The following is a 22,842-nucleotide window of genomic DNA, read 5'->3' as shown; positions in this document are numbered from 1 at the left end:
GAAGTTCTTGGAATGCAGGTTCTCTAGGGATAAGTGTTCTGATCCGCACTGCTTATATAACTGCCATTAACCCTGTAGAACCCAACAGCAGTGAGCGTGTCTATGCATGGACCTATACAGCATGGGACCCGCTATCCAGAAAGTTCTGAATTAGGGAAATACCATTACCCCTTATTGGGGCAGAACAGCCCTATTGGGTTTATTTCATGGTTAAATGATTCCCTTTTCTCTGTAATAATAAAACAGTACCTGTACTTGATCCCAACTAAGATATAATTACCCCTTATTGGGGCAGAACAGCCCTATTGGGTTTATTTAATGGTTAAATGATCCCCTTTTCTCTGTAATAATAAAACAGTACCTGTACTTGATCCCAACTAAGATATAATTACCCCTTATTGGGGGCAGAACAGCCCTATTGGGTTTATTTAATGGTTAAATGATTCCCTTTTCTCTGTAATAATAAAACAGTACCTGTACTTGATCCCAACTAAGATATAATTACCCCTTATTGGGGCAGAACAGCCCTATTGGGTTTATTTCATGGTTAAATGATTCCCTTTTCTCTGTAATAATAAAACAGTACCTGTACTTGATCCCAACTAAGATATAATTACCCCTTATTGGGGCAGAACAGCCCTATTGGGTTTATTTCATGGTTAAATGATTCCCTTTTCTCTGTAATAATAAAACAGTACCTGTACTTGATCCCAACTAAGATATAATTACCCCTTATTGGGGCAGAACAGCCCTATTGGGTTTATTTCATGGTAAAATGATTCCCTTTTCTCTTTAATAATAAAACAGTACCTGTACTTGATCCCAACTAAGATATAATTACCCCTTATTGGGGCAGAACAGCCCTATTGGGTTTATTTAATGGTTAAATGATTCCCTTTTCTCTGTAATAATAAAACAGTACCTGTACTTGATCCCAACTAAGATATAATTACCCCTTATTGGGGGCAAAGATATAATTGCTGCTGCTAGTAGCTCCGTGTGTCTTTTCCCTTATAAAACAAAAGAATTTTTTTTTTACTTTTGTGATATCTTTTCTGTAATGAGTCCATCTGTATAAACAGCCCCCCCCCCCCCCCCCCTCCTGTGTGACCAGTTTGGCTTACAGAGAAGCGGAAGCGCATGGGGTTCTGTTCAGTGGAAATCTATTTTGTCTTCCTGGTATCACAAGAACCAGGAAGTTTAAACATGGAAACATGATCTTATACTGAACAAGGGGGTATATGTCCCAGCATTCCCAGACAGCCAAGTATGGAGGCATTTTCCCGCCCCGGGGCCCCGGCAAAACAAGTCGTCGGCCTTTTCTCTTGTACAACATTCATTCTTCAACCACAAACCGGTTTCCTGGTGGCTGCAGAGTAAATATAAACAGAACGAGGTGGGGAGCGGTGCTGCTGCAAGCTCTCTCATCCACTGCTGGTTGCCATGGCAGCAGCAAACCCCAATGTTTGCAATGAGATTAGGGATGCACCAAATCCACTATTTTAGGATCTGGCCAAGACACACAGACTACTAGTAGCAGCTACTTGTCTCGGCTACTGAAATAGAAAATGCTGATCATTTACTGATAATTGTCCCTATGTGTGGCTTAGTAGAGGCAATTTTCATTCGTGTCTATGGCAGGGGATTTCTGTGTAGTAGCCGTGAAAAAGTAGCTGCTACTAAGTAGCTCAGTGTGTCTTCACCCTTAAGGTGACCATACAGGGGCAGATTTTAGCTGCCGATTTGGGTCCTTTAGACCGATTTGGCAGCTTATCTGCCCGTGTATGGACCCCCCGACGGAGCTGCCAACCGATATTGGGCAGAGCACCATCGGACAGGTGAGATTTTACTGTTGAATCTGGGACCGCATTGGCTCATTGACGCACCCATGCCCACCTTTGTAATTGGCCCAATATCGGCCATCTTTAGGTGGGCATATTGGGAGAAGATCTGCTCATTTGGCAACCTCACTAAACAAGGAAATCTTCCCGTGTATGGCAACCTTTAGGGCTCTGGCACATGGGGAGATTAGTCGCCCTCGACAAAACTCCCTGTTCACAGGCGACTAATCTCCCCGAGTTGCCATCCCACCGGCGAAAATGTAAGTCGCCGGTGGGATGGCACACACGGCGGCGCGATTTCGGCAAATTGCCGAAGTTGCCTTGCGAGGCTTTTTCGACGATTTGAAGGATGCTAGGGGTGAGCTGGAGGATGTTGGGGAGGACGATGGGGGGAGCTGGAGAATGTTGGGGAGGATGCTGAGGGGAGATGGAGGATGATGGGGGGAGCTGGAGGATATTGGGGAGGACGATGAGGGGAGCTGGAGGATGTTGTGGAGGACGATGAGGGGAGCTGGAGGATATTGGGGAGGACGATGGGGGGAGCTGGAGGATGTTGGGGAGGACACTGAGGGGAGCTAGATGATGATGGGGATAACGCTGGAGGAAGCTGGAGGATGTTGGGGAGGACGATGGGGGGAGCTGGAGAATGTTGGGGAGGACACTGAGGGGAGCTAGATGATGTTGGGGAGGACGATGAGGGGAGCTGGAGGATGATGAGGGGAGCTGGAGGATAATGAGGAGGACGATGGGGGGATATTGGGGAGGACGATGGGGGGGAGCTGGAGGATGTTGGGGTGGACACTGAGGGGAGCTGGAGGATGTTGGGGTGGACACTGAGGGGAGCTGGAGGATATTGGGGAGGATGATGGGGGGAGCTGGAGGATGTTGGGGAGGACGCTGAGGGGAGCTAGATGATGTTGTGGATAACGCTGGAGGGAGCTGAAGGAGGCTAGGGGGGAGCTGGAGGATGTTGGGGAGGATGCTGGGGGGAGCTGGAGAATGCTGGGGAGGACGCTGGGGGGAGCTGGACGATGCTGCAGTGGTGAGTGGCCCATAGTATGGGGACAATGGGGGGTCCCTGCCCTGGCACCAATGCAAAATGTAACCCCTGGCTACCAATGTTTTAGGGGGGCCCTGGCTACCAATGTCTGTGTGTGCTTTGTACTGATGGGAGAGGTCACTGAGGAGGGGCCATTGGGGGACGGGGCATAGGAAGAGGGGGCCCAGAAAATGTTGTTATGAGGGGCCCCGTGATTTCTGATGGCGGCCCTGTTTGTTTATATTAGTATAGGGGATCTGCCCCCCCCCCCCCCCGTTACCATGGAGTTCCCCGTTCCTTCCTGACATTTATTAATAAAAAGAGGAACAGCCCTCGGCATCCATGTTACCCTGCCTGACCGCAACCTACAGCCGGGGAACGTGATTGGCCCTTAGGGAGTGATGGTGGTCTCTATGGCTGCTGTGCAATAGATGTAAGGGTGCTGATGGGTGGGTTGTACTATCCCCTCCGCTGAAACCCGGGCCAAACAGGACTAAGGGTTCCGTTCTCCTGGTACCTGTCTAGAACCCCAAAACCTGTTGCTCTAGAAAATGTCAAGAATGTTTCTCTGCACTTAGTGATAAGGCATTAACCACTTCCCTGCTGCAGAGTAGCTGCATCACCAGTAACCGCTCACCTTGTGGCAGGAAAATAGGGGTTAACCGTCCGCTTCCCCTTTAAGCTGCTGGACCCGTTTCCTCTCGCAGAGAGAGAGAGTTAGTTCCACATTTGTGTAGTAGCCTTAACTCCCGCTGTGCTGGTCAGTGTGAAAGGGAAGCTGCTTCTGACTGCTGCAGGGACGGCTGCACCCCGTGGGGCTCAGTGGGGGCCCCGGCACCTCAGCTCTTCAGCCAAGGTAGGTAGGTGCTTACATGGAACTGCAGCTGTGGGGCAGGGCATTGCTTTCTGGCACTGCTGTTCCCTAGAGAGGGTCGTCAATCTCTGCAGCCATTTGTTTCCTTCCTGTCACTCTTGGGTGTCTCAACTTCTCCTAATTAATACTTTTCATTTCTTCTCTAACGAGTGTTCCGCATAAGGGCACCCCCGCTCTAGGGATGGGCCGAACCGGGGATTGTTGGCACTTTCCCTTGGCCCCTTGGTATTGTCTGCAGCAATACATTCCTTATTATGAGGGAAATTCACCTTAAACAGAACCTATCAGTGACTGCTAATATCCTTATCATTTACAGTAGGGGGTACATTATCCCTTATAATACATGAGTGATACTCAGAGTTCCCTGTATAACTCAGCCTGCAGCCTTGTGCCTTTATATGGGGGGCACAGAACCCCTCAGTGACTGCTAATATCCTTATCATTTACAGTAGGGGGTACATTATCCCTTATAATACATGAGTGATACTCAGAGTTCCCTGTATAACTCAGCCTGCAGCCTTGTGCCTTTATATGGGCACAGAACCCCTCAGTGACTGCTAATATCCTTATCATTTACAGTAGGGGGTACATTATCCCTTATAATACATGAGTGATACTCAGAGTTCCCTGTATAACTCAGCCTGCAGCCTTGTGCCTTTATATGGGCACAGAACCCCTCAGTGACTGCTAATATCCTTATCATTTACAGTAGGGGGTACATTATCCCTTATAATACATGAGTGATACTCAGAGTTCCCTGTATAACTCAGCCTGCAGCCTTGTGCCTTTATATGGGCACAGAACCCCTCAGTGACTGCTAATATCCTTATCATTTACAGTAGGGGGTACATTATCCCTTATAATACATGAGTGATACTCAGGGTTCCCTGTATAACTCAGCCTGCAGCCTTGTGCCTTTATATGGGGGGCACAGAACCCCTCAGTGACTGCTAATATCCTTATCATTTACAGTAGGGGGTACATTATCCCTTATAATACATGAGTGATACTCAGAGTTCCCTGTATAACTCAGCCTGCAGCCTTGTGCCTTTATATGGGCACAGAACCCCTCAGTGACTGCTAATATCCTTATCATTTACAGTAGGGGGTACATTATCCCTTATAATACATGAGTGATACTCAGAGTTCCCTGTATAACTCAGCCTGCAGCCTTGTGCCTTTATATGGGGGGCACAGAACCCCTCAGTGACTGCTAATATCCTTATCATTTACAGTAGGGGGTACATTATCCCTTATAATACATGAGTGATACTCAGAGTTCCCTGTATAACTCAGCCTGCAGCCTTGTGCCTTTATATGGGGGGCACAGAACCCCTCAGTGACTGCTAATATCCTTATCATTTACAGTAGGGGGTACATTATCCCTTATAATACATGAGTGATACTCAGAGTTCCCTGTATAACTCAGCCTGCAGCCTTGTGCCTTTATATGGGGGGCACAGAACCCCTCAGTGACTGCTAATATCCTTATCATTTACAGTAGGGGGTACATTATCCCTTATAATACATGAGTGATACTCAGAGTTCCCTGTATAACTCAGCCTGCAGCCTTGTGCCTTTATATGGGGGGCACAGAACCCCTCAGTGACTGCTAATATCCTTATCATTTACAGTAGGGGGTACATTATCCCTTATAATACATGAGTGATACTCAGAGTTCCCTGTATAACTCAGCCTGCAGCCTTGTGCCTTTATATGGGGGGCACAGAACCCCTCAGTGACTGCTAATATCCTTATCATTTACAGTAGGGGGTACATTATCCCTTATAATACATGAGTGATACTCAGAGTTCCCTGTATAACTCAGCCTGCAGCCTTGTGCCTTTATATGGGCACAGAACCCCTCAGTGACTGCTAATATCCTTATCATTTACAGTAGGGGGTACATTATCCCTTATAATACATGAGTGATACTCAGAGTTCCCTGTATAACTCAGCCTGCAGCCTTGTGCCTTTATATGGGCACAGAACCCCTCAGTGACTGCTAATATCCTTATCATTTACAGTAGGGGGTACATTATCCCTTATAATACATGAGTGATACTCAGGGTTCCCTGTATAACTCAGCCTGCAGCCTTGTGCCTTTATATGGGGGGCACAGAACCCCTCAGTGACTGCTAATATCCTTATCATTTACAGTAGGGGGTACATTATCCCTTATAATACATGAGTGATACTCAGAGTTCCCTGTATAACTCAGCCTGCAGCCTTGTGCCTTTATATGGGCACAGAACCCCTCAGTGACTGCTAATATCCTTATCATTTACAGTAGGGGGTACATTATCCCTTATAATACATGAGTGATACTCAGAGTTCCCTGTATAACTCAGCCTGCAGCCTTGTGCCTTTATATGGGGGGCACAGAACCCCTCAGTGACTGCTAATATCCTTATCATTTACAGTAGGGGGTACATTATCCCTTATAATACATGAGTGATACTCAGAGTTCCCTGTATAACTCAGCCTGCAGCCTTGTGCCTTTATATGGGGGGCACAGAACCCCTCAGTGACTGCTAATATCCTTATCATTTACAGTAGGGGGTACATTATCCCTTATTAGTATGTGTATAAGCTATAAATAATGTATCTGCCTGGGGTCTGTGTTTGTGGGTACAGTTGCACCCCCAGAATGCACGGATCAGATATAAATGCTATTTACATGCACTGCCCATAGTGAGACTATTTACATGACACTGGGAGACTGACAGGAAGTGATACTTTGCTGGGTGCATTTCCTGTTTATAACAATAAGTGCTCCCCATACACATATCCAACCCTGTATATGTTCATGACGCCCGCCTTCCCCTTTTTTACCTGGTTATGATTTCCCCCCCCCCCCCCTCATGGTGAAATGTTCTTCTATGATGACCGTTAATGGCCCCCATGTTCCGAGGGGCGAATAAAGTGCTGACATTACAGCCCAGCGCCATAAAGCGCACCAAGAGGGACGCTGCAAACAAATGTGTTTCCCTCATTGTTGACCAGAAACAAGGGGCTGGCACGTGGGCATGTGTTTGGGCTACCAACAAAGAAACCCCCTGTGTGCCAGTTCCCCAGCGTTGCCATAAATCACTGCTATAAATGTGCCCATTGTGACATCACTGGGGGGGGGAGAAATGGCTGAGGCGTCGGACATATTTTAGGGTTGGGATCTGCCAATAGGGATCGTAGTTTCGGATACACTTCCCCAAGCCAATAGGTGGCGCTGTGTACTGGGATCAGTTCCCTGTTCAGCCCCATGGAAGGGGCCGTGCAATTGTTCCATCGCAGCAGTAAAGTGGGAGTGTCCTGGCCTTGGAATCTCTAGGTTGCCCCTCCCCCAGAACTACTCATCCTTATCCAAAAAATGCAAATAATTCCCAAACCCTAAGCTCCACCTACCTTATTGGAATAATATAGGAGGGGCCTCCCTCCCTCCAACACAGTTACACAGCAATCAGATGCCCATTGTGGAATCATCTATAGTCACAAACACATCCATGAATCCATGCCTGGTGGAAAAAATTCGCTCATCACTACAGAGCAATAGTATTTGGCTGCCGGGGTCAGTGACCCCCATTTGAAAGCTGCAAAGAGTTGGGCTTCCGCCTTATAGACTTTAATGTAAATGGACTGGTTAACCCTTGCTGCCCTGGGGACTTTCACTGTATATCCAGGTTTTTTTTTTTTGCGGGGGAATAAAAGGATTGGGCAGCCTGGGCAGCAGCTCCAGTGAATGAGGCCTTTGTGTTTAGCTTCCTTGGCTGGGATGAGAGCTGTGGGGGGGGGGGGGGGGGGTAGGAATCCCCCCCCCCCCCCCGGGTTAGACATGCGAGGGAAGCTGCGGGCAGGATGTGTGTAATGAGTCAAGCGCTGCAGCTCTGTGGGCCGGGGTAGGAGCACCGCGCCGTCTCACTAATGCAGCACATTGGGGGGGGGCGCATCATTAGATATAAATATTTCCCCCGCTACAGCCCCACCCACACACACACATACACAGGGCATCGTTTAAAGGGGAAGTTTAGATGTTATTGTTTAGTAATTGTCTGGGCATTGTGACATCTGCTAGCTCTGACCAGTGATTGGGTATTAACCAGGAGACTGTTTAACCCTCTAAACACCACATAATAGCCTGTCCTGTAGAGCCTTGTTTCCATCTGGGTCCTGACACCTGCCCCCCCCCCCCCATGAGGCCCTGTGGCCCTACCTCATGGCATTGTTCATTACCCCCCCCCCCACACAATATCCTTATGGCATTGTGACATCCCTCCCCACATTGTGACATTATCCTATGGCATTGTGACATTACTCCCCACATTGTGACATTATCCTATGGCATTGTGACATTACTCCCCACATTATGACATTATCGTATGGCATTGTGACATTACTCCCCACATTGTGACATTACTCCCCACATTGTGACATTATCCTGTGGCATTGTGACATCATCCTATGGCATTGTGACATTACTCCCACATTCGGACATTATCCTATGGCATTGTGACATTACTCCCCACATTATGACATTATCGTATGGCATTGTGACATTACTCCCCACATTATGACATTATCTTATGGCATTGTGACATTACTCCCCACATTGTGACATTATCCTGTGGCATTGTGACATTATCCTATGGCATTGTGACATTACTCCCCACATTGTGACATTATCCTGTGGCATTGTGACATTATCCTATGGCATTGTGACATTACTCCCCACATTGTGACATTATCCTATAGCATTGTGACATTACTCCCCACATTGTGACATTATCCTATGGCATTGTGACATTACTCCCCACATTGTGACATTATCCTATGGCATTGTGACATTACTCCCCACATTGTGACATTATCCTATGGCATTGTGCCATTACTCCCCACATTGTGACATTATCCTATGGCATTGTTACATTACTCCCCACATTCGGACATTATCGTATGGCATTGTGACATTACTCCCCACATTATGACATTATCATATGGCATTGTGACATTACTCCCCACATTCGGACATTATCATATGGCATTGTGACATTACTCCCCACATTGTGACATTATCCTGTGGCATTGTGACATCCTATGGCATTGTGACATCCCTCCCCACATTGTGACATTATCCTATGGCATTGTGACATTACTCCCCACATTCGGACATTATCTTATGGCATTGTGACATTACTGCCCACATTGTGACATTACTACCCACATTGTGACATTATCCTATGGCATTGTGACATTATCCTATGGAATTGTGACATTAATCCCCACATTGTGACATTACTCCCCACATTGTGACATTACTCCCCACATTGTGACATTACTCCCCACATTTTGACATTACCCCCACATAATAATTCTCTGTGGAATTATCCCACCATATCCCCATGGCATTGTGACCCCCTTATAGGGTCCCTGGATTCAGTGTAAAGACGGTGCTATTTTTCTCGTTAGACAACATACAATTAATCTGCTAATGAATCAATCCCCATATGCAGAATAAACAATGCTCCTGTGTTTCTCTGAACATTTACATGGAATGTAAAACGTATATACGCCGGGTGTATTTCCCCTTTAGCAATGCAGCACTGCTGGAACTGCTAATGGCTGGCTAATTATATGGGATTTCTGGCCTTTGTAGCTTTCGCTTTCATTATTTGTACATTATTTGGGCTGATTAGTGACAACTGTGACTTATCCTCATTGCACAGACAGAGATGTGCGTCTCTTCCTAAATCCCCAGCATTGATCTGTGTGTTACACGGCTCCCTAGCATTTCCTGCCTCGTTACCCGCAACACAAAATCAATGGCACATTTACCGTAGCTCTCCTATTGCTACACCGGGCTTGCACCACTTTCCTATTAACTTCCTCCCCTATTAACCATATCGCCCCATACTGCCGCGTGGTTACTGACACTTACCTGCTGGCAACTCATGTATTATAAGGGATAATGTACCCCCTACTGTAAATGATAAGGATATTAGCAGTCACTGAGGGGTTCTGTGCCCCCCATATAAAGGCACAAGGCTGCAGGCTGAGTTATACAGGGAACTCTGAGTATCACTCATGTATTATAAGGGATAATGTACCCCCTACTGTAAATGATAAGGATATTAGCAGTCACTGAGGGGCTCTGTGCCCCCCATATAAAGGCACAAGGCTGCAGGCTGAGTTATACAGGGAACTCTGAGTATCACTCATGTATTATAAGGGATAATGTACCCCCTACTGTAAATGATAAGGATATTAGCAGTCACTGAGGGGTTCTGTGCCCATATAAAGGCACAAGGCTGCAGGCTGAGTTATACAGGGAACTCTGAGTATCACTCATGTATTATAAGGGATAATGTACCCCCTACTGTAAATGATAAGGATATTAGCAGTCACTGAGGGGTTCTGTGCCCCCCATATAAAGGCACAAGGCTGCAGGCTGAGTTATACAGGGAACTCTGAGTATCACTCATGTATTATAAGGGATAATGTACCCCCTACTGTAAATGATAAGGATATTAGCAGTCACTGAGGGGTTCTGTGCCCCCCATATAAAGGCACAAGGCTGCAGGCTGAGTTATACAGGGAACTCTGAGTATCACTCATGTATTATAAGGGGTAATGTACCCCCTACTGTAATGTATAAGGATCCATACCCTGCATGTTTAATTAGCAGATCATTGATATGCACAGGGCAGACAGTTTCTACATGCTAATGAGCAATCCAGCCTAAACGATGAGGTGGGAGGTGGCATCTGTAAGCCCCTCCCTTTATCCTATTTCTGTAAATATTTTTTTAAACTTCAGTTATAGCTGTTATATGTCAATGTATTTCCCACCATTGGCTCTATGTACCGCACCCCTCAGTACCCAGATACCATAAATCCTTGAGGGGTCTCCAGTTACTGTGCGGCCCCCTGTGACCATTTGTTTTCCTCCCCCAGCATTCCCATGGAAGAACCACGACCCTGCAACCCATCTGGTACCAAGGAATCCCCCCCGGATACTGAGCAGAAGGTACAGAGATACTCACTCCTCATCTACAGCTTCTACATCAATAACATATTCTAATTATGGGTAATCATGTCTAGTGCAGTTAGAATGTTGATTGGTTGCTATGGGTTACTGGACAAGGCAACACTTGGGATCTATTTACTGACTGATATGAGCGGCTCCTACATGAACTTTCTAGCAGGGGAATTACTGGACTGAACCCCTTATAGGCTCTGTAATAATAAAACAGTACCTGTACTTGATCCCAACTAAGATATAATTACCCCTTATTGGGGCAGAACAGCCCTATTGGGTTTATTTAATGGTTAAATGATTCCCTTTTCTCTGTAATAATAAAACAGTACCTGTACTTGATCCCAACTAAGATATAATTACCCCTTATTGGGGCAGAACAGCCCTATTGGGTTTATTTAATGGTTAAATGATTCCCTTTTCTCTGTAATAATAAAACAGTACTGTACTTGATCCCAACTAAGATATAATTACCCCTTATTGGGGCAGAACAGTCCTATTGGGTTTATTTCATGGTTAAATGATTCCCTTTTCTCTGTAATAATAAAACAGTACCTGTACTTGATCCCAACTAAGATATAATTACCCCTTATTGGGGCAGAACAGCCCTATTGGGTTTATTTAATGGTTAAATGATTCCCTTTTCTCTGTAATAATAAAACAGTACCTGTACTTGATCCCAACTAAGATATAATTACCCCTTATTGGGGCAGAACAGCCCTATTGGGTTTATTTAATGGTTAAATGATTCCCTTTTCTCTGTAATAATAAAACAGTACCTGTACTTGATCCCAACTAAGATATAATTACCCCTTATTGGGGCAGAACAGCCCTATTGGGTTTATTTAATGGTTAAATGATCCCCTTTTCTCTGTAATAATAAAACAGTACCTGTACTTGATCCCAACTAAGATATAATTACCCCTTATTGGGGCAGAACAGCCCTATTGGGTTTATTTCATGGTTAAATGATTCCCTTTTCTCTGTAATAATAAAACAGTACCTGTACTTGATCCCAACTAAGATATAATTACCCCTTATTGGGGGCAGAACAGCCCTATTGGGTTTATTTAATGGTTAAATGATTCCCTTTTCTCTGTAATAATAAAACAGTACCTGTACTTGATCCCAACTAAGATATAATTACCCCTTATTGGGGGCAGAACAGCCCTATTGGGTTTATTTAATGGTTAAATGATTCCCTTTTCTCTGTAATAATAAAACAGTACCTGTACTTGATCCCAACTAAGATATAATTACCCCTTATTGGGGCAGAACAGCCCTATTGGGTTTATTTCATGGTTAAATGATTCCCTTTTCTCTGTAATAATAAAACAGTACCTGTACTTGATCCCAACTAAGATATAATTACCCCTTATTGGGGCAGAACAGTCCTATTGGGTTTATTTCATGGTTAAATGATTCCCTTTTCTCTGTAATAATAAAACAGTACCTGTACTAAGCTTTAAATAATCCTTACTGGATGCAAAACAATCCTATTGGGTTTAATTAATGTTTTATTGAATTTTTAGTAGGCTTAAGGTATGGAGATCCAAACTACCGAAAGACCCCTTATCCGGAATACCCTTGGTCCAGAGCATTCTGGATAATGGGCCCTATACCTGTATTAGATAGTTTGGATGCCAAAGGGAGACAGGGCCAGTATCAGTAATCCTTTCCCCCTGCTAGGGATCGTTAGTTCAGCCCCCGGGGTCCCTTGGGGCCCCATATAACTGAACAATTAAGGCTCCCTTGTAACCTACAGCAGTTCCAATTGCCCCCCTGCCATTCCCAGGGCCCCTTTAGCCCCAATGGAGCTGTGTTGCTTTCATGAACCGACTGATACTTTGTTGCACTCAGAAATACAAAGAAACATTCCTTTTTAACAATTAAAGGACAAGTATATTATTAATACACTTTTTAAAGGGCAACTTGAATTTTATATGATATTCTGCTCCGTGTCTGTGTCTCTGGGCTATAGAATAAATGCACGGTGGGGCCCCAGGGCCCGGATACAGGCTGCACCTTGCACACAGGCTGTATACAGAGCAATAGCCCAGACCCGCCTCTCCCCATTGGCTGAGCTCCCTCTCCCATACTACCATTGTCTTTGCACCTGAATGGAGCGTTCCATTCTCTGAAATGGGGGAGGGTGGTGGGAAAAAGGGATTAGGACATGTGTGTTCCAGGGCTGGGGGAAGGGTAATACCCCTGTAAGCACAGAGAAGACATGGAGTCGGAGGCAGCAGGGGTGGCTAAGGAGGTTTGGGGCGGCTGATTTCCCAGAGAGAAGGATGGAAGGGAATTCTCCCACCCCAGTGACACAGGAATCCTGATATCCACTGTCTGAATTGGGACAATGTACTGAGACAGGCTGTCAGGGAAAGAGACATACAGAGAGCGTCTGGGAAAGCGTTCCAGGGAGACGCCTGGCTGGGCACTATGGGAAGGCAGTGCGGCGAGGAGACCATGGCTGGGGGCAAAATAAGGGGCACCTAGGGGGCAACTGGGACCCACTGGAACCCAAGAGCTCACACAAAGGCAGTTAGTGGGACGGCGCGGAATCACCAGGGAATTGTGTGGATTTTGTCGCCTTCCAACATCGTGGGAGATGGAGTCCAGCGAGGGATAATTACACCATCATCCTCTGTGTGAGGCAACAAAATGGTGGTAAGTACCCCTGGGGGTAATAAGCAAGGACAAAACTGCCCCAGTGAGGGGCAGATAGAATGTCACCAGGTGGCACGTTGCATGGAAAGGGGGGTCACTGTTTTGGGGGAAAATATTCCAGACTTCTATGTTTTCTGTTATTAGTAACATTGGTATCAAGCATTATGTTTCCCCCATCAGGCTGCAAATATGCCCAGCAGCTTACTGGGGAGCTTACTGGGGTATCAGTGTGAGGGGGGTGCCCAGGGCCCCTCTCATAGAAACACATGGAGGCAGAACTGTGGGGCACACTGAGTATTTACCTAGTAGGTATAGTAGGGAGAGATGGTGCCTATAGTAGCAGTGGGGGGATAATAGCCTCTGGGAAGGGACTGGGGCTGTGGGATAGCAGGTATAGTAGGGAGAGATGGTGCCTATAGTAGCAGTGGGGGATAATAGCCTCTGGGAAGGGACTGGGGCTGTGGGATAGCAGGTATAGTAGGGAGAGATGGTGCCTATAGTAGCAGTGGGGGGATAATAGCCTCTGGGAAGGGACTGGGGCTGTGGGATAGCAGGTATAGTAGGGAGAGATGGTGCCTATAGTAGCAGTGGGGGATAATAGCCTCTGGGAAGGGACTGGGGCTGTGGGATAGCAGGTATAGTAGGGAGAGATGGTGCCTATAGTAGCAGTGGGGGGATAATAGCCTCTGGGAAGGGACTGGGGCTGTGGGATAGCAGGTATAGTAGGGAGAGATGGTGCCTATAGTAACAGTGGGGGATAATAGCCTCTGGGAAGGGACTGGGGCTGTGGGGATAGCAGGTATAGTAGGGAGAGATGGTGCCTATAGTAGCAGTGGGGGGATAATAGCCTCTGGGAAGGGACTGGGGCTGTGGGATAGCAGGTATAGTAGGGAGAGATGGTGCCTATAGTAGCAGTGGGGGGATAATAGCCTCTGGGAAGGGACTGGGGCTGTGGGATAGCAGGTATAGTAGGGAGAGATGGTGCCTATAGTAGCAGTGGGGGATAATAGCCTCTGGGAAGGGACTGGGGCTGGGGGATAGCAGGTATAGTAGGGAGAGATGGTGCCTATAGTAGCAGTGGGGGGATAATAGCCTCTGGGAAGGGACTGGGGCTGTGGGATAGCAGGTATAGTAGGGAGAGATGGTGCCTATAGTAGCAGTGGGGGGATAATAGCCTCTGGGAAGGGACTGGGGCTGTGGGATAGCAGGTATAGTAGGGAGAGATGGTGCCTATAGTAGCAGTGGGGGGATAATAGCCTCTGGGAAGGGACTGGGGCTGTGGGATAGCAGGTATAGTAGGGAGAGATGGTGCCTATAGTAGCAGTGGGGGGATAATAGCCTCTGGGAAGGGACTGGGGCTGTGGGATAGCAGGTATAGTAGGGAGAGATGGTGCCTATAGTAACAGTGGGGGGATAATAGCCTCTGGGAAGGGACTGGGGCTGTGGGATAGCAGGTATAGTAGGGAGAGATGGTGCCTATAGTAGCAGTGGGGGGATAATAGCCTCTGGGAAGGGACTGGGGCTGTGGGATAGCAGGTATAGTAGGGAGAGATGGTGCCTATAGTAACAGTGGGGGGATAATAGCCTCTGGGAAGGGACTGGGGCTGTGGGATAGCAGGTATAGTAGGGAGAGATGGTGCCTATAGTAGCAGTGGGGGATAATAGCCTCTGGGAAGGGACTGGGGCTGTGGGATAGCAGGTATAGTAGGGAGAGATGGTGCCTATAGTAGCAGTGGGGGGATAATAGCCTCTGGGAAGGGACTGGGGCTGGGGGATAGCAGGTATAGTAGGGAGAGATGGTGCCTATAGTAGCAGTGGGGGGATAATAGCCTCTGGGAAGGGACTGGGGCTGTGGGATAGCAGGTATAGTAGGGAGAGATGGTGCCTATAGTAGCAGTGGGGGGATAATAGCCTCTGGGAAGGGACTGGGGCTGGGGGATAGCAGGTATAGTAGGGAGAGATGGTGCCTATAGTAGCAGTGGGGGGATAATAGCCTCTGGGAAGGGACTGGGGCTGTGGGATAGCAGGTATAGTAGGGAGAGATGGTGCCTATAGTAGCAGTGGGGGGGATAATAGCCTCTGGGAAGGGACTGGGGCTGTGGGATAGCAGGTATAGTAGGAGAGATGGTGCCTATAGTAGCAGTGGGATAATAGCCTCTGGGAAGGGACTGGGGCTGTGGGATAGCAGGTATAGTAGGGGAGAGATGGTGCCTATAGTAGCAGTGGGGGGATAATTGCCTCTGGGAAGGGACTGGGGCTGTGGGATAGCAGGTATAGTAGGGAGAGATGGTGCCTATAGTAGCAGTGGGGGGATGATAGCCTCTGGAAGGGACTGGGGCTGTGGGATAGCAGGTATAGTAGGGAGAGATGGTGCCTATAGTAGCAGTGGGGGGATAATAGCCTCTGGGAGGGACTGGGGCTGTGGGATAGCAGGTATAGTAGGGAGAGATGGTGCCATAGTGCATGGGGATAATAGCTCTGGAAGGACTGGGGCTGTGGGATAGCAGGTATATAGGGAGAGATGGTGCCTATAGTAGCAGTGGGGGATAATAGCCTCTGGGAAGGGACTGGGGCTGTGGGATAGCAGGTATAGTAGGGAGAGATGGTGCCTATAGTAGCAGTGGGGGATAATAGCCTCTGGGAAGGGACTGGGGCGTGTGGGATAGCAGGTATAGTAGGGAGAGATGGTGCCTATAGTAGCAGTGGGGGGATAATAGCCTCTGGGAAGGGACTGGGGCTGTGGGATAGCAGGTATAGTAGGGAGAGATGGTGCCTATAGTAGCAGTGGGGGGGATAATAGCCTCTGGGAAGGGACTGGGGCTGTGGGATAGCAGGTATAGTAGGGAGAGATGGTGCCTATAGTAGCAGTGGGGGGATAATAGCCTCTGGGAAGGGACTGGGGCTGTGGGATAGCAGGTATAGTAGGGAGAGATGGTGCCTATAGTAGCAGTGGGGGGATAATAGCCTCTGGGAAGGGACTGGGGCTGTGGGATAGCAGGTATAGTAGGGAGAGATGGTGCCTATAGTAGCAGTGGGGGGATAATAGCCTCTGGGAAGGGACTGGGGCTGTGGGATAGCAGGTATAGTAGGGAGAGATGGTGCCTATAGTAGCAGTGGGATAATAGCCTCTGGGAAGGGACTGGGGCTGTGGGATAGCAGGTATAGTAAGGAGAGATGGTGCCTATAGTAGCAGTGGGGGGATAATAGCCTCTGGGAAGGGACTGGGGCTGGGGGATAGCAGGTATAGTAGGGAGAGATGGTGCCTATAGTAGCAGTGGGGGGGATAATAGCCTCTGGGAAGGGACTGGGGCTGTGGGATAGCAGGTATAGTAGGGAGAGATGGTGCCTATAGTAGCGCTACAAGGCACCAACTCTTGGGAGTTGTAGTTTATATACCGGGCTGCCTTGCAGTAAATAGATATTGTTGCTACTGGTTGTCTATATATCTAAGGGGCACAGTGGGTCTCCTTTAATTTTCCTTATCACATGACAACGGCTGTGCCCCCAGCACCCAAATAAGCCCAACTCTAATGGGGAGTCTGACGTCTCTGGCTTTATGGGAGGCCTAAGGCTGCTCATTGGCTGATCTGGTTGCTAGTGTCAGTGAACATGGCAACCAGATTTTATTTTGATTTCTTACTTTTCTATAGTGACTATAACTGTGCTGGAGCAGATGGCCTTGCTTTATGGCAGAGCCCAAACACTGGGCACAGACACGCCAGCCCGTGGGAGTGTGGTGCTGCCGCAGCCAATTGGGCCGGTGCTGTGGTATTTGTGTGTGTGTGCGACTGCCTGATTGCCTGTATCACAATTAGGCCTGGGGGCAGCCAGACGGCTGTTGTGTTGCCAGACCCTGGGGACAGACTGACACGCTGGGCTTTGTCTGAGCAATTATTCACCCCGGCCAGACTCTCAGGGGCCCCGGGTATGGATTTCAGCATCACAGTCTGATTGGATGAGGCCTGTTGTGCAGAGCTGTGTGTATGGGAATCCACTGATACAGCCACGTGGTACTGACGGCACTAACCCTGCCCCGACCGGCCATTCACTCCCACAATAATGCCCCCATTGTCTGCCCTCCCATTCATTCTACTGGGCGTCCTTTCCATGTCAGAGTTTGATTGTTTGGTGATGGGTAAATTCACTTTAATATAAATGTTAGCAGAGATTCTAGTTATCTGATCCCCCCATTGTAAGCAGCAGTCCTGCCCTGCTTTATGGCTGAGATTCTAGCTATCTGTATAACAGAGCATTCTGTCACAGTGGCACAGATCCTATCTGATCCCCCCCATTGTAAGCAGCAGTCCTGCCCTGCTTTATGGCTGAGATTCTAGCTATCTGTATAACAGAGCATTCTGTCACAGTGGCACAGATCCTATCTGATCCCCCCATTGTAAGCAGCAGTCCTGCCCTGCTTTATGGCTGAGATTCTAGCTATCTGTATAACAGAGCATTCTGTCACAGTGGCACAGATCCTATCTGATCCCCCCCATTGTAAGCAGCAGTCCTGCCCTGCTTTATGGCTGAGATTCTAGCTATCTGTATAACAGAGCATTCTGTCACAGTGGCACAGATCCTATCTGTCCCCCCCATTGTAAGCAGCAGTCCTGCCCTGCTTTATGGCTGAGATTCTAGCTATCTGTATAACAGAGCATTCTGTCACAGTGGCACAGATCCTATCTGATCCCCCCATTGTAAGCAGCAGTCCTGCCCTGCTTTACGGCTGAGATTCTCAAGGGGCTCATATAGTTTCTTTCCCATTGGGAGGTCCCTATGTGCACCCCATGACAGATGAAGGCTAATAATAACAATAATACTGCCCCGGCGGCAGTGACACTGGGTCTCTGTTTCGCTCCCTCGTTACCATTACAAAAGATGGGAATTCTTTGCCTCCCCGTAACCCTGCCATTTTCTCTGAACTCCTTTCCCTGGGCTCCGGGGGTGGGTGGGGGGCAATGGAAGGAAGAAGGAGGTTGATGTTTCTATGGTTACAGATGTTCCCATGTGAAGCTGAAGGGGGGGGGGGGGCGAGGTTTGTCCTTGTTAGTACCAGCTCTATTAATAACAAGTCTTAGCAGAACCGGCACTGGGTCAGCCTGTTCCTTTGTGGGCAGCACTGCGCCATTTGTAAGAAATGGGATTCTGTGTCAGAGCAGATTAAAGGCCAAGTTACGGCATAAATCTACTTTTAGTATGGAGCCTGTAACATGTATCATGTGACCTTACCCCCCCCAGAATATAAATTCATATAAATTCTACACTTCTATTACTTATTGGAGTTTATCAGGCACTTTCAGGTTTATTTTTTTTTCTAGTGTTCAAACTGTGAATGGTTGCTAGGGAAAATGGGTCCCTAGCAACATGGTAACAGTTTACATTAGAAACTGTAGGATGGATGCAGTTAAAGGGCAAGTTCACACTGGTAGGAGACAGGCTTTAATATTCCTAGACCACTGGCAGTTATTGGTAGGGATACACCGAATCCACAATTTTAGGATCCGGTCAAATCCTGAATCCTTTGTTATTAGCCAGTTGTCCATGGCTCCCTAGTCTAGAAGGGATTTCTTCTGATTCTAGATATGAATTGATAGCATTTGCCTGGTTGCTAGGGTAATAGGGACTCTAGCAACCAGGCTAAACAAAAATCATTAAACTACAAACAATAAAGACCTATTGGAAACTGGCTGAGATGCCTTTACAATAGTAAAAGTTATATTCTGGGCAACTTCCCCTTTAAAGCCTGTGCTGGAAATAGAGTGCCAGGCAAAGGGATATTCATAGCGGCGTTGCTAGGAACACGGAGAGGTTTAATTGAGGTTGCTATGAATTATTGATTGGCACAGAGAGCACTTATCTGTATATGGTTCCTCTGTGCCTCGGGCTGGAACAGAGCGGAACCGGAAGGTTTCTGGGAGGGGTGGGTGGCCAGTTACCCAATAATAATGGGCAAGTATAATGGAAACTGAATATATATTTATTTTCCAGGTATTGGTGGCTCAGGGTGCAGTTGTAGCCCTGTCCCAGCACCCTGTCTCCCCAGTCACATGTTCCTTAGCTCCTCCCACCTCCATATAGTGGTCTTATAGTCTGTATTGTTAATCAGTTGGCTTCTGGGGAGTCAGATCCAGCAGTGCAGAGAATATAACCAGCAATAAGATTGAGTTTCCCTTTAATCCTAAGAATATGAGTGTTGGTGCCGGTAGATAGTGAGAGCCCATGAAATGCGACTCCTGATTGGGCGGCTGAGTGGGTGTTTGGGGCATGAGTGGGTGTTTGAGGCGGCTGAGTGGGTGTTTGAGGCGGCTGAGTGGGTGTTTGGGGCATGAGTGGGTGTTTGAGGCGGCTGAGTGGGTGTTTGGGGCATGAGTGGGTGTTTGGGGTGGCTGAGTGGGTGTTTGGGGTGGCTGAGTGGGTGTTTGGGGCGGCTGAGTGGGTGTTTGGGGCGGCTGAGTGGGTGTTTGAGGCGGCTGAGTGGGTGTTTGGGGCATGAGTGGGTGATTGGGGCGGCTGAGTTGGTGGTTGGGCATGAGTGGGTGCAGACAATAGAGTTTCTCCGTTACTAAGTATCACATTGTTCCAGATAAACAGAGACATCGGGTCGGATCGGGCTGGAAGGAGCCGTTACCTGGATACTGTTCTACCCATGTAGTTCTTGTATTTACTGCAGCGGGAGAATTGCTGTACGGTGTCTGTATCCAGATTCGCCCTGTCATGCTCGGCGGCCTTACAGATGCACGAAACATGGCCTCCCCCCCATGTACCGGCCTCTTCCCCGTCATATGCCGGCCTGACACTGGCCTCTTCCTTGGGCACCGCCTTACACCAGCCTCTGTCCTATGTGCCACCCAGACACTGGCCTCTTCCTTGGGTGCCGGCCTTACACCAGCCTCTTTCCTATGTGCCACCCAAATGCTGGTCTCTTCCTTGGTCACCGGCCTTACACCAGCCTCTTTCCTATGTGCCACCCAGACTCTGGCCTTTTCCTTGGGCACCGGCCTTACACCAGCCTCTGTCCTATGTGCCACCCAGACACTGGCCTCTTCCTTGGGTGCCGGCCTTACACCAGCCTCTTTCCTATGTGCCACCCAAATGCTGGTCTCTTCCTTGGTCACCGGCCTTACACCAGCCTCTTTCCTATGTGCCACCCAGACTCTGGCCTTTTCCTTGGGCACCGGCCTTACACCAGCCTCTTTCCTATGTGCCACCCAGACACTGGCCTCTTCCTTGGGCACCGGCCTTACACCAGCCTCTTTCCTATTTGCCACCCAGACGCTGGCTTTTTCCTTGGGCACCGGCCTTACACCAGCCTCTTTCCTATGTGCCGCCCAAATGCTGGTCTCTTCCTTGGTCACCGGCCTTACACCAGCCTCTTTCCTATGTGCCACCCAGACTCTGGCCTCTTCCTTGGGCACCGCCTTACACCAGCCTCTTTCCTATGTGCCACCAGACACTGGCCTCTTCCTTGGGCACCGGCCTTACACCAGCCTCTTTCCTATGTGCCACCAGATACTGGCCTCTTCCTTGGGCACCGGCCTTACACCAGCCTCTTTCCTATGTGCCACCCAGACTCTGGCCTCTTCCTTGGGCACCGCCTTACACCAGCCTCTTTCCTATGTGCCACCCAGACACTGGCCTCTTCCTTGGGCACCGGCCTTACACCAGCCTCTTTCCTATTTGCCACCCAGACGCTGGCTTTTTCCTTGGGCACCGGCCTTACACCAGCCTCTTTCCTATTTGCCACCCAGACGCTGGCCTTTTCCTTGGGCACCGGCCTTACACCAGCCTCTTTCCTATTTGCCACCCAGACGCTGGCCTTTTCCTTGGGCACCGGCCTTACACCAGCCTCTTTCCTATTTGCCACCCAGACGCTGGCCTTTTCCTTGGGCACCGGCCTTACACCAGCCTCTTTCCTATGTGCCGCTCAAATGCTGGTCTCTTCCTTGGGCACCGGCCTTACACCAGCCTCTTTTCTATGTGCCGCCCAAATGCTGGTCTTTTCCTTGGGCACCGGCCTTAGACCAGCCTCTTTCCTATGTGCCGCCCAAATACTGGTCTTTTCCTTGGGCACCGGCCTTACACCAGCCTCTTTCCTATGTGCCGCCCAAATACTGGTCTTTTCCTTGGGCACCGGCCTTACACCAGCCTCTTTTCTATGTGTCGCCCAAATGCTGGTCTTTTCCTTGGGCACCGGCCTTAGACCAGCCTCTTTCCTATGTGCCGCCCAAATGCTGGCCTCTTCCTTGGGCACCGACCTTACACCAGCCTCTTTTCTATGTGCCGCCCAAATGCTGGTCTTTTCCTTGGGCACCGGCCTTACACCAGCCTCTTTTCTATGTGCCGCCCAAATGCTGGTCTTTTCCTTGGGCACCGGCCTTACACCAGCCTCTTTCCTATGTGCCACCCAGACTCTGGCCTCTTCCTTGGGCACCGACCTTACACCAGCCTCTTTTCTATGTGCCGCCCAAATGCTGGTCTTTTCCTTGGGCACCGGCCTTACACCAGCCTCTTTTCTATGTGCCGCCCAAATGCTGGTCTTTTCCTTGGGCACCGGCCTTACACCAGCCTCTTTTCTATGTGCCGCCCAAATGCTGGTCTTTTCCTTGGGCACCGGCCTTACACCAGCCTCTTTCCTATGTGCCACCCAGACTCTGGCCTCTTCCTTGGGCACCGACCTTACACCAGCCTCTTTTCTATGTGCCACCCAGACGCTGGCCTCTTATTTGGGCACTGGCCTGACCTGCCCGGCCCCCCAGTCCTGTTCATTACTAGTATGGGAGAGCTGAGCGCTTGTGTTGTGCCTGTGGGACTGGAGCAGATCTGTAGGCAGAGCCAACACGGCCGGGGAATAGAACGTTACTGGGAACGTTGGGAAGCAGAAGGCAGAGCTGAGAATAACGCAGAGCGGCTCTTACTGGGGCTCCCTGGGTATTCAATAGCTGGAAAGGCTTTAGTAGTGTCATTCCCAGCAGTCACTGATATACACAGTTACCAACTTAATATTAAAATGTATGTTTAATACAATGCTGCCCAACACATTTCCAATTGGTCTTCATTTTATTATTTATGTTAGGGTTTGGGGAGGCTCCAATCTATTATCATGTATCATTCTGGTTGCCAGTTAGCTCTGTATAGGGATAATGTTGTAAAGCTACTTTGGTCGCCAGTTTAACCCTTTTATTGCTTATATATGTGACTTCTCATATCCTTACAACTAAAGACTGGGGGCACATTATTTCTAATAGCAGTAGCTTGCATGACAAAGTGGGCAATGAGTCTGGTTGGAAGGATAAGGAATATAACAGGTTAACTCTATCGTTGATCTTTTTTGTTTGCTGGGGTCCCTGCCCCTTACAGCTAAGTACAGGTATAGGACCCGTTATCCAGAATGCTCG

The 22,842-nt window shown here is 48.5% G+C and overlaps 1 protein-coding gene across 5 annotated transcripts in view; it reads left to right on the top strand.

The window, feature by feature from the left end:
• The first annotated feature begins 3,630 nt into the window (after nucleotides 1-3,630).
• Nucleotides 3,631-22,842, top strand: part of arhgap33 (Rho GTPase activating protein 33) — a 53,930-nt gene continuing 34,718 nt past the window's right edge. For 3 of the 5 annotated variants that reach the window (XR_004223446.1, XM_031904686.1, XM_031904685.1), the window contains exons 1-2: nucleotides 3,631-3,736; nucleotides 10,699-10,771. Coding sequence is in view for 4 of the 5 variants with exons in the window: in XM_031904686.1 (XP_031760546.1) it covers nucleotides 10,706-10,771 (66 nt within the window). In the remaining variant the exon portion in view is untranslated. 5 annotated transcript variants of the gene reach the window in all.

This window comes from Xenopus tropicalis, chromosome 7, assembly GCF_000004195.4.
Source record: "Xenopus tropicalis strain Nigerian chromosome 7, UCB_Xtro_10.0, whole genome shotgun sequence".
NCBI lineage: Eukaryota > Metazoa > Chordata > Amphibia > Anura > Pipidae > Xenopus > Xenopus tropicalis.
Note: the sequence above shows the minus strand (reverse complement) of the source record. Positions and strands in the feature narration are given on the sequence as shown.